Here is a 12,603-nt window from a genome sequence, read left to right as displayed (position 1 = left end):
TAAATGTGCAGGTGAGATGTTCTAGACCAGGCTTACAAAAAAAAAAAAAAAAAAAAAAAAAAAGCATGCTGCTGCTATAAGCTAAAAAATAAGCAGAGACATCTACTGTTACACAACACAGGAAATAAAAAATTTGCAATTTAGGCCTGCTCCCACGCCAGAATGCCTACTATAACAATACCAATAACAAATTTTTAGAATATAACAGAATGAAAACTTACTACAGCATATTATCCACAATAACCAGCTTTTAACCAAAATTACCAGACATACAAATAAACAGAAAATTATAACCCTGTTATAAAAACATGAAATTATAAACAGTAATTTATACTCAGGGTAAAAGACACTCAATAGAAATTAACTCTGGGGGACACAGATATTGGATTTAACTGTCAAATACTTCAGAGTAGCTGTTATTAGTGCATTCAAGCAATGAAAGGAAAATATGTATAAGAAACTAAAGTATGGCCTCAATGAATATACAGATAAGGAACCTTCCCAGAGACAGAAATCAAATGGAAATTCTAGAATTGAAAAGTATAAATAACTAAAAGCGAAAAGAAAAGGACAATACAAATTACTCAATTTGAGTAACCAGGAAAATAGACAGAAAAATGGACAGGCCCTCAGGAACCTGTGGGACTGTAACAAAAGGTCTAATATTGTGTCATCAAAATCCCAGAAGGAGCCGAGAAAGCACTTAATGAAAAACAGCTGAAAACTTCCCAAACTTTGGTCAGAGATAAGAAATAGAGTGAACCGGGGCGCCTGGGTGGCGCAGTCGGTTAAGCGTCCGACTTCAGCCAGGTCACGATCTCGCGGTCCGTGAGTTCGAGCCCCACGTCGGGCTCTGGGCTGACGGCTCAGAGCCTGGAGCCTGTTTCTGATTCTGTGTCTCCCTCTGTCTCTGCCCCTCCCCCGTTCATGCTCTGTCTCTCTCTGTCCCAAAAATAAATAAACGTTGGAAAAAAAAAAATTAAAAAAAAAAAAAAGAAATAGAGTGAACCTTGAACAGGATAAATGTGAAAAAAAAATTAAACTTCTGAAAACTAAAAAAAATAATAATAAAAATATTGAAAGTGGCAAAAGAAAAATGATAGCTTACCTAAGGGGGGAAAAACAATTTGATTGACAATAGATTTCTTGTCAACCATGGAAGCCATAGGGAGTGGTACAGTAGTTTTTAGGGTTTGAAAGAAAAGAACTGTTAACTCTGAATAGTATACCCAGTGAAAATATTCTTCAGGAATAAAGGGGAAATTTGGACATTCTCAGATGAAGGAAAACTAAGAGAATTTGTCACCAGCAACCTACCCTAAAATAATGGTTAAAAGGAGTTATTCAAGTGGAAAGGAAATGATAAATCTTGGAACATAAAGATGAAAGAGCATGTGAACAAAATATGTGCAAATTGAACTAGCTTTCACAATTCAGTTCTCTGAATTGTGTTTAATGGTTGAAGCAAAAGTTATAATGCTGTCTGATGTTCTAAATATATGTAGGGGAAATATTTAAGATAATTATAAATGGGGAAGGATAAAGAGAGGTGAGGTTTCTATACTTCTCTTGAACTGGTAAAATGACACCAGTAGACCATGTTGAGTAATGCGTTTATAATGCAATACATATAGCAACAACTGAGAAGCTATACAAATATATAAACTCAAAATCACTATAGATAAAATAGAATTCTAACCTGTAGAAGGGACAAAAAAGAAAACAGGCAAAAATCGGGGGAAGCGATCAGAAAAGAAAAAAAATGGCAACTTGACTTCCTAACATAGCAATAATTACATTTTATGTTAATGAACTGAACATACCAATTAACAGAGATGAGCAGATGACTACTTTGTCTATGAGAAACTCAATTTAAAGGTTACAGTATGGGGGGGGCGCCTGGGTGGGTCAGTCTGTTAAGCGTCCTACTTCGGCTCAGGTCATGATCTTGCAGTTTGTGGGTTTGAGCCCCGTGTCAGGCTCTGTGCTGACAGCTCAGAGCTTGGAGCCTGCTTCGGATTCTGTGTCTCCCTCTCTCCCTGCCCCTCCCCCACTCACACTCTGTCTCTCTCTGCCTCTCAATAGTAAATGAATATTAAAAAAATTTTTTTTAATGTTGCAGTATAGGCAAATTGAAAGTAAGAGGGTGAAAATGATTTATCATGCAAAAATTAATTAAACCAGGAGTGGCTATGTTAATATCAGATAGAGTAGACCTAAGAGGAAAATTTGGCAAAGACAGGGAAGGACATTATGTAATGATAAATGAATCTGCAGCAAGAAGACATAACAATCGTAAATGTGTATATACCAAACAACATTGTACAAAATATGTGACATAAAACTGATATAGCAGAAAAAAGAAATTAGGCCAAACCACAATGCAGTTGGAGACTTCAACACCCCTTTCAACAACTGGTAAAACAAGACAGAAAATCTTACAAGTATACAGAAGGACTTAACACTGTGAACCAATAGGATCTAACTGACATTTATAGAATATTCCACCCAAGAATATACACATTTTCAAGTGTTCATGGAACATACATAGGCTCTATCTTGGGCCATAAAGTAAATTTTGACAAATTTAGAAGAATTGAAATCAGAGTGCCTGGGTGGCCCAGTCGGTTAAACCTCGGATTTGGGCTCATGTCATGATCTCACAGTTTGTGGATTTGAGCCCCGCTTCCAGCTCTGTGTTGACAGCACAGAGCCTGGAGCCTGCTTTGAATTTTGTGTCTCCCTCTCTCTCTGCCTCTGCCCCCCCCCCAAATAAATAAAAACATTTTTAAAAATTAAAAAAAAGAAGAAGAATTGAAATAATATATGAGTGTTCTCTGGCCACAACAAAATCAAACTAGAAATCAGTAACAGGAAAATCTCCAAATATTCAGAAACTAAACAGTGTACCTACAAATAATCCATTGGTCAAAGAGAAGTCACAAGGGAAATAAAAAATTACATTGAATGTAATGAAAATTGAAATACAATAAATATATCCAAATTTGTGGGACATAGCTAAAGCAATGCTGACAGGGAAATTTTTAGCACTAAAAGCATACATTATTAGAAAGATAAGGTTCCCACCTTGATAATCCAGGGGTGGAAAAGAGTAAAATGAGCCCAAAGCAAACAGAAGAAATAATATAGGTAGGAGCAGAAATCCATGAAATTGAAAATAGAAGAACAGTGGAACTGGGGCACCTGAGTGGCTCAGTAGGTTGAGCATCCAACTTCAGCTCAGGTCATGATCTTGCAGTCTGAGTTTGAGCCCCGCATTGGGCTCTGCACTTATAGCTTGGAGCCTGGAGCCTGTTTCAGATTCTGTGTCTCCCTCTCTGTCTAACCCTCCCCTGCTCATGCTGTGTCTCTCTCTCTCTCAAAAATAAAGAAAAACATTAAAAAATTAAAAAAAAAAAACAATAGTGGAACAAACCAATGAAACAAAGGCCTGTTTCTTTGAAAAGATCAGTAAAATTACAAACCTTTAAAAAGACTAACAAAGAGAAACACAAATTACCAATATCAGGAGTGAAACAACAAATATTACTATAGACCTTGCAGACATAACTATATAAAGATAGAGTAATACTGTAAACAACTGTATAGACATACATTTGGCAGTGTAGTTAAAATGGGACAATTCCTCAAAAAAAAGTATTACAACTCATGCAATATGAACTAATTTAACCCTATGAACTGTTAAGGAAATTAAACTTACTATTTTAAAACTCCCAAGAAAAAGGATTTTAGGGCAAGATTGTCTCACTGGGGAATTCTATCAAGTGTTTAAAGAAGAAATAACACTAATTCTACACAATCTTTTTCAGAAAATTGAAAGGAACACTTCCCAATTCAGTTTATGAAGCTAGTATTACTCTGATATTAAAACCAGGAAGAGATTGTATAAACAAAGAAAACTACAGACCAATATCCCTGATGAATATAATCACAAAAATCTTTAGCAAAATAATAGCAAATAGAATACAGCAATATATAAAAAAGAATTAGATGCCATGGCCAAATGGAGTTTATTCCAGTAATACAAAGGCTAGTTCAATAGTAGAAAATCAATGTAATTCACCATATTTAAAGGCTAAAGAGAAAAACAAAACAAAACACAGGCCTACATCAGTTGATACAGAAAAGGCATTTGACAAAATTCAACACCCATTCAGGTTAAAAACTAAGAAAATTAGGAATAAAGGGGAATTTCCTCAACTTCAGAAAATCTCTCTCTCTCTTTTAATGTTTATTTATTTTGAGAGAGAGAAAGAAAGAGAGAACACGAATAGGGAAGGAGCAGAGAGAGATGGAGAAAGAAAAGGCCCAAGCAGGCTCCACGCCATCAGCACAGAGCCTGATGTGGGGCTTAATCTTACAAGCTGTGAGATCATGACCTGAGCCCAAATCAAGAGTCGGACGCTTAACTGACTGAGCCACCAAGGCACCCCAGGGATATCTCTTTTTTAAAAATCTGTATTAACATTACACTTAATGGTGAAAAAATGGAATACTTACCTGGAATGCAAGGATTCACCACTTACTCAAATTAGTGCTAGAAGTTCTAGCTAGTGCAATACAGAAAAGGAAATAAAAGGCATACAGAACAGAAGACTCAAACTGTTCCTCTTTACAGTTGACATGTTTGTCTATATAGAAAATTCTAAAGGATCTACAAAAAGATTCCTAGAATAAATGAGTTCAACAAGGTTACAAGATGTAGGATAAACATACAAAAAAACCCAAAAACCCATGGTTTTGTACACTAAAAGTGAATATGTAGACACTGAAATTGAAAGTACCATTTACACTTGCTCACAGAGAAATTGAATATTTAGTTGTAAACCTAAAATACATTTATAGGACTTTTATGCTAAAAACTATACAATGCTGATGAAAGAAGTAAAAAATCTAAGTAAATGCAGAGACCGACCATGTTCACAGATTGCAAAACATAACATGGTAAAGATATCATTTGTGTACATACGCAAACCACAGAGGGTGGAACACAATTCCTATCAAAATCCCAGTGTGATTTTATGTAGTCACAGACAAGATTATTCTAAAATTTTTATGGAAAGACAAGGGAACTAGAACAAGTAGACAGTTTTGAAAAGAGAATAATAAAGTAGAAGGAATCAGTCTACCCAATTTTAAGACTTACTATATAGCTACAATAATCAAGATTGTGGTATTGGTGGAGGGAGGGATAAACACATAAATCAGTAGAATGGAATAGAAAACCCAGAAATAGACCCACACAACTATGCCCAACTGATTTTTGACAAAGATGCAAAAGCAATTAAGTGGGAGAAAGCCTTTTCAACAGATGGAGGTGGAGAACTTGGACATCCATAGGCAAAAAAATGAACCTTGATCTAGTCTCACACCTTATACAGAAATTAACTCAAAATAGATCATGGACTTAAATGTAAAGTATAAAACAATAAAAGAACTTTAGAAAAGAAACACAGGAGAAAATCTTTGCTATCTATGGTGAGGCAAAGAGTTTTAAACTTGACATCAAAAGTATGATCCATAAAAGAAAATTGATAGATTGGACTTCATCAAAGCTAAATATCTTTGCTCTGTGAAAGATCCTGTTAAGAGAATGCTACAGACTGGGAGAAAATATTTGCAAACTATGTATCTGACAAAGGATTAGTATCTAGAATATATAAAGAACTCTCAAAATCCAGTAATAAAAAACCTGATAGCCTTAAATCTACTAAAGTTGAATTTAAAATCTAAGACTTCCCCCCACAAAAACAAAACTAAAAACTCCAGGCCTAGATGGCTTTACTGGCAAATTCTATCAACCATTTAAGGAAGGAAGAAATGTCAATCTAACACAAATTCTTTTAAAAAGTAGAGTAGGAGAGAACACGTCCTCACTCACTTTGTGTGTAACCCACTAAGACATAAACCTGGGAGCAGAATTGCTAGAAGATAGTAAATATATATTTTAAGTTTTTATTTTAATTACCCATTGTTCATCACAAGTGCACTCCTTTATCCTTATCACCTATTTAACCCTTACCTCTACCCACTTCCCCTCTATCAGAGTTACCTATATAAAAAGTTCTCTTAGTTAAGAATCTGTTTCTTGGTTTGTCTCTTTTTTTTTCCCCTTTGCTTGTTTTTTTTTTTTTTTTTAATTTCACATATGAGTGAAATCATATGGTATTTGTCTTTCTCTTATTTTGCTTAGCATTATACCCTCTGGATCCATCCATGTTGTTGCAAATGACAAGATTTCATTCTTTTTATGACTGAGTAATATTCCATTGTATATATGTACCACCTCTTTTTTATCCATTCATTAATCAATAAGCACTTGGGCTGCTTCCATAATTTGGCTATTGTAGATAATGTTGCTGTAAACATCAGGGTGCATATATTAGTGCATGAATTAGTGTTTTTGTATTCTTTGAGTGAATACCTAATAGTGCAGTTGCTGGATGGTAGGATAGTTGTATTTTTAACTTTCTGCGAAATCTCCATACTGTGTTTCCATAGTGGCTAGACCAGTTTGCATTCCCACCAACAGTACAATAGGATTCCTTTTTCTCCATATCCTCGCCAAGACTTTTTTCTTGTGTTATTGATTTTAGCCATTCTGATTGGTGTGAGGGATATCTCACTGTAATTTTGACTTGCATTTCCCTGATAAGTGATGATGACCATCTTTTCATGTATGTGTGTTAGCCATCTGACTGTCTTTTTTGGAGAAATGTCTTCTTTGGAGAAATTAGACTATTTGGTGGGGGCGTGTTGAATGCTATAAGTTCTTTATATATTTTGAATACTAACTCTTTATCAGATATATCATTTGCAAATATCTTCCATTCTGTAGGCTGCCTTTTAGTTTTGTTGATTGTTTACTTCGCTGTGCAGAAGTTTTTTATTTTAAATATTTTTTTAACGTTTATTCATTTTTTGATAGAGACAGAGCGTGAGTGGGGGAGGGGCAGAGAGAGAGGGAGACACAGAATCCAAAGCAGGCTCCAGGCTCCAAACTGACAGCACGGAGCCCGATGAGGGGCTCAAGCTCACGGACCATGAGATCATGACCTGAGCTGAAGTTGGACGCCCAACTGACTGAGCCACCCAGGCACCCCGAAGTTTTTTATTTTGATGTAGTCCCAATAGTTTATTTTTGCTTTTGTTTCCCTTAGCATATAGTATATTTAATTTCACCAAGTGCTGCTAGATTGCTCCCCAGAATAACTACACCAGGATAACCATCTACCAACAGTGCATGAGAATGCTTATTTTCCACTCCCCCCCCACCCCGACATTTGGTATGGTAGAGGCAATGGAAAGCTGTAAGGAGAATGAATTCTGAGGACAAAAGTCTAGATTCATAAACTGGCTCTACCATTTTCTGACTTTGTGACCTTGGATAATTTACTGAATCTGTGTCTGTTTTCTCGTCTGTAACATGGAATAATAATAGTACCTATCTTATAGATACCAGAGCTTCTTAGACATTAGTGGGTAAAACTGGTACTTTTTTCCCCCCATTTCAGACATTTCCCTCTATTTATCCTATTTCTGAATAAGGATTTCAAATTAGACTGAAAAGCTACAAAAATAAGTGAGTTTCAGGTGAGTTACAGAGCAGTAGTCCATGAAAGTATTGGTCTTCGGATTATTAGTGTATACAGTGAATACAGAAGAGAATCACAAATTTCCTTACAAATTGGGATATGTAAATAAAATTTAGCTCCTTTCTTAGTTACTGGTCTGGTTTTCCCCACAAGCCTCACTCCCTCCTCCACTCCACTGGATAGTAGTAGAGTCTAGAAATAAATTCAGTCTCTTCAGGTTTCATTTTTTTTTCTACCTTTGCTCCTCTCCAAAGTGGCATCTGGGTATAGAAGGGAGGGCTTATGTGGCATTTTGGTATTAGAAGGAAGGAGTCCCCTGGCTTAATAATGGTTCTTGGATGTGCTCAAGCTGGAATCTTCTCGGTATGGCTTGCCCTGCCCCACACATAGGCATTCTGCCAACATCTCCTTCTAAAGCTGATGAATTGGTGGTCTCTGCTCTCAGGGCCTTGTGCCCCTCCCTGCCACTTTGGCCTCCTCTTTAGTGCTGCAGACCCCAGTGATTCTCTGCCTCCTATTCCATCCAGCCAAAACGGTCTCTGTTCAGTATCCATACCATAGAGGGGTCAAAGGACACTTATTCCTGGCCATGCCATTCTGCCCTCTTCATGCTCTTGGGGCCATGGTAGGTCCATAATGCAGAGTAGTTTCCTTCTAAAGTCTCAGTAGAAAAAAGGGCAAATGCTTCCTTGCCCTCAGTACCTCAGTTTACTCCTTCATCCCAAAGTCCCAGATGAGGTTGATTTTGTCTCTACTTTATCTGCCCCCATCTGTCAGGACAGGATGGGACCTGTTTCTCCCTTCTGTCATCTGTCTTCCTTCCTTTCATTGTTTGGGACTTTTGATTTCCTAGTGGGGTTTTAATTTATCTGGTCGACAATTTCAATAGTGGAATTGTTAAATCTGGAACATTTTTACATAGCAGTCATTGTATTTGAGCAATGCAATAATATGGTACTTATTTTATAATCTCTAATTGACTAAGTTTAATAACTTGGCTGGACATAATTCAGGAATAAATTTCTGTTGATTATACCTCAGTAAAGCTGAAATTGCAAAAATTTAAAAAAAGGAGAAAATCCTACATAAAAGAGAAAAAGATTGAATTTCAGTCTAGAGAATGGCATGGTTTTGTAGGAAATGTTCTGTGCTAACCAATTTTAGATCGTTGCTCCCTGCTCCCACTGGAGAATAGATAGTAGCGATGGTACATATGGATAGAGCACAGGGTTCATTTATCCAAAAGGACCTCTTTAACACTCTGCCAATCTCCTCTCCCAAAGGAATAGCCATGCATCTGGTTGACTGTGGAAAAGAAAAGGAAAGGGTTTCTGAGGAAAGTGGAATTTTTGCTCCTCTGCTCAGCCTTTTGTTAAAGGACATCAGTTGCATCACAGTCACTGGTGAAGGTGTGACTGGAAGAGGTTGTGTACCAATGCTCAGTAGACACTGCCATTTGCATTACTTCCCACCACATAGCTCATACCTAGCCATACAGAGAGGGAAGTAGGTTGCACCTACTGAGGTTTGGTGCTCAGGGGCAAGGAGAGGAGCCCATGTAGGTCTTTAGCTCAGCTGTACAACTAACCTAGCTTTTATCAGAGAAGTTTGTCCTGGGATAGCATGCAATCAGTTAATAAGCATATCAAAGTTTGAGCATATCAAAGCAGAACTCTTGATTCCCTACCCCCCAGCCAATTTCCCATCTCAATTAATGACACCATGATCCACTCAGTTGTTCAAACCTAAATCTCAGAGTCATCCTAAACTTGTCCTCTTCCTTCACTCTTCACATCCAGCCCATCAGCAAATCCTATGGCTTTGCCTCCTGAATATTACCTAAATCTATCAATTCTCCATCTCCGCTGTTGGGACTCTAATCCAAACTCCATCATCTTCCACTAGAATTACTTCAAGCCTCCAAATAAATATTCCTCCTTGTTACTCTGGAATTTCTTCTATCCATCCACCACAGAATAGCCAGAGTTATCTTTTCAAAATCCAAATTAGATCATGTCCTCTCATACCTAATACTCTCTACTAGATTCCTCATGCTTTTTAAAATAAAATACAAGATCATTATCACAAAAAGGCTGTATGTGGCCTACCCCTTTCTATACTTTTCCATCATTTTGTATCACCCTGCCCCTCATTCACCACACTCCAGCTACATGTTCTGTCCTGCCTCAAGACCTTTGCACCTACTGAGGGCTCTATCCAGAAACTCTCCTCCTAGATCTTCAAGTAGCTCCCTTTCTGATGTTTAGGAAGCATCCCCTGACCACCCAAGTTATACTAACTGCTTCCCTCTAGTCGTGCTCTAACACGTCAGCCTCCTTTATTGTCTTTATAACACATAGAAATCATCAAATTTAACTTATCCATATGTTGACCTTTTCCTTCTCTGTCTTCCTGTTTTGGAACAACCTCATAAGTGCCAGGAAGAGCACGTGATCCAGAGGAGTGTTCAATAAGTAATTGTTGAATGCACATAAAACCTTGTATCTTAATTTGGCTTTTGTTTTTTACGTGTATGACTCACTGGGAGAATCCATCCCAGGGGAGGGGATGACTGGTAGGGCCAGACTGAGGCATTCTCAGTAATACAACCAAGGCTCTAAAAAATAATTTTTCAGTTCTAATGTTCTCTATAAAAATATCCCTTGTGAAAAAAAATGTGTGTATGTACGTATGTATATGTGGAGATATATAGATATATCTCTACCCCTTGTGGATTTAGCACAAGTACTGAGACCACAGTAGAAAGCTGGGCAAGGATTCAGGATCCTGTGTATTAGCCATCCCCATCTGCCTAGAGCCTTGGATACATGACCAACACTAGGCCCATCTTCCCACGGGATACCCACACCCCCCTCTCAGTTGTGCACACTGGGGTTTCCCCTTAGCGTGTCAATTTTCCATGTGCACACCACCTTGCACTACTAAATCTCAGAAACCTTTAATCGAATCACCCCAACTTTATTTTGGTTGAGGGCTCATGGCAAGGGTGGGCTGCACACATGGACTCTCAGTTGGTCACAGGTGGCGGGGCTGAGCTTCGTGGGCAGGGGCAGGTACATCAGGATGTTCCTGCTGTGCAGCCTAACAATGCCTAGGGGGCCTTCCATGTACACAGGGCAGGAATACACAGCCAGACCGGCTGGCGGTGTCAGGTCATTGGCGCCCCGAGCCTGGACGCAGACGCTGACCGGAGGCAGAGGGCAGGGCTGGCTGGAGGTGCTGTCCTGCAGGGCCCCTGCTAACGGGTCCCACTCAGCGTTCCGGAGCTGTAGCCCAATCAGCAGCAGCCCCATCTCTGGAACTGTAGGATTTGGGCTGTTCACCACCTGGGGGCGCAAGAAGCTTATCAGGCAAGGCTAGGAGGGGTCCTGGGGGTGCGGGGTATCCGAGCAGATGGGCCTACTGAAGGGGAAAGATCACAAAGAAGCAAGATGGGGTAATTGCACGATGTAATCAAGGATTTGAGGGGGCGGAAGTGTAAACGGAGGGATGGCATGAATATACCTGGAGGTGCAAAGGGTTGCTGTTCAGCTCCTGACGTTTGTATGGGAGCCCACTGAAGCCAGGGCCTTGGCATTCAGGGAGATTCGAGCTGGGCACACGCTGGTGCAGGGCGCCCGTAGCAAAGGTAGCCTCCGAGCGCAGTGACAGCAGCAGGCGGCGCGGGTGGCAAAAGGCTGATAGGTGAAAGATGCGCCCTGGTACTTGGGCGTCCACCCCCAGGTAGCGAACTAACAGCTGCCCACGGCGGGACAGCTGTCGCAGCCAATGCCAGGGCGGCTGCGGGCCGGCAAGCGCATAGGGACGCCAAGGCGGGGGTAGGCGGCCAGTCCAGAGAGCGTGGGCCACCGCGGCACAGCGCCGGGAGGCGCACGGGGGCGCGCCTTTCAGCTGCTGCAACAGGCAATCAAGGTCGCAAAGCACCGTGCGCGCCAGCTGGCTCAGTTCCAGCACCTCGGTCTGGAGGAAGGCCTGCAGAGGCCGCTGCCGCGGCACCACCCACCCGGCGCCAGACTCTTCCGGGCGGGCGGTGTCCATGAGCAGAGCCTGCAGTGACTCCAGCCTCCTCTTGGCCTGCACTAGGCGCTGCCGCAGCCGCCTTTCCGTGCGCCTGGAACCTCCTCGAGCCGCAGGAACCCAAACGGGTAGACTCCGCTGTAGCGCGCTCAAGAGAGCGCGACTCTTGCGGTGCAACAGCCAGGCCCGGGGGCCGGCACTCAGTCCGCAGCTCTGGGGTTCAGGAGGTGTGGGCAGTAGGTGCATCTGGGCCTTGCACTCTGCCAAAGCATCCAGTTCCCCTAGCTCTTGGAGGTGGAGAGAGGGAAGAGAGATAGATAAGATGGACTCTGCCCCACCCAGACTCAAGGGAGTAGGCCTTCCTCTGACATTTAAGCCACCATCCCATAACTGTGTGAATACTGCCCCCTCCTACACCTTTGTAGGATGCAGCTCACATTCCTGAGAGAGTGGCATGGCATGGTTCCCCACCCCAACACAGATACCTGGCTGGAGCTTACCTGGGCTGGGCAGCAGGGTGGCCAGCAGATACTGGGGTGTGTGTGGTTGAGCCCAGCTCCCGCTGCTGGGGCTCAGACAGGCTTGTGTTAGGCGAGTCAGGGCCTCCCTGTCCTTGCTGTCTCCCACAGGACCCCCATAGAAAACTGAAGCTGAGAATGAGGTCAGAACCCCTCAGTTCTAGCCTCTCCAGTTTCCACCACCTCCCAAACCCAAACCAAAAACTCAGTACTCCCACTCCCCCTGCCCCTTCCAGGGCTTTCCATGGGGACAGGAAGATTCTCACCAGCCAGCTCCTGCATGGCAGCACTGGGATTGCTGAGGCTGGCCCACAGCTGGTCTTGGATCTGAAGGACCTGGGTCAGGGTCACTTGACTCCTGGGGGAGGGGAGCAGGAAGCAGGGTTTCAGAACCATTTATATGCTGAGGACTCTGGTCTGTCTAGCCCAAG

The 12,603-nt window shown here is 41.3% G+C and overlaps 1 protein-coding gene across 23 annotated transcripts in view; it reads right to left on the bottom strand.

The window, feature by feature from the left end:
* DNHD1 (dynein heavy chain domain 1) overlaps positions 1-12,603 on the bottom strand; it is a 98,802-nt gene that overhangs the window by 8,285 nt on the left and 77,914 nt on the right. For 12 of the 23 annotated variants that reach the window (XM_019811955.2, XM_023239512.2, XM_045038863.1 and 9 more), the window contains 4 exons: positions 12,439-12,530; positions 12,155-12,304; positions 11,142-11,941; positions 10,580-10,963 (listed from right to left, as the gene is read on the bottom strand). In XM_019811955.2, the coding sequence (XP_019667514.2) occupies positions 10,613-10,963; positions 11,142-11,941; positions 12,155-12,304; positions 12,439-12,530 (1,393 nt within the window). In that variant the 3' untranslated portion in view covers positions 10,580-10,612. Of the gene's footprint in view, positions 1-8,731; positions 8,922-10,579; positions 10,964-11,141; positions 11,942-12,154; positions 12,305-12,438; positions 12,531-12,603 lie in introns of those variants that run through there. The other 11 variants (XM_045038861.1, XR_006586334.1, XM_045038866.1 and 8 more) reach the window with 9 other exon arrangements.

The sequence above is a fragment of the Felis catus genome, chromosome D1 (genome assembly GCF_018350175.1).
Source record: "Felis catus isolate Fca126 chromosome D1, F.catus_Fca126_mat1.0, whole genome shotgun sequence".
NCBI classification, from domain to species: Eukaryota; Metazoa; Chordata; class Mammalia; order Carnivora; family Felidae; genus Felis; species Felis catus.
This window is presented reverse-complemented; position numbering and strand designations above follow the sequence as displayed.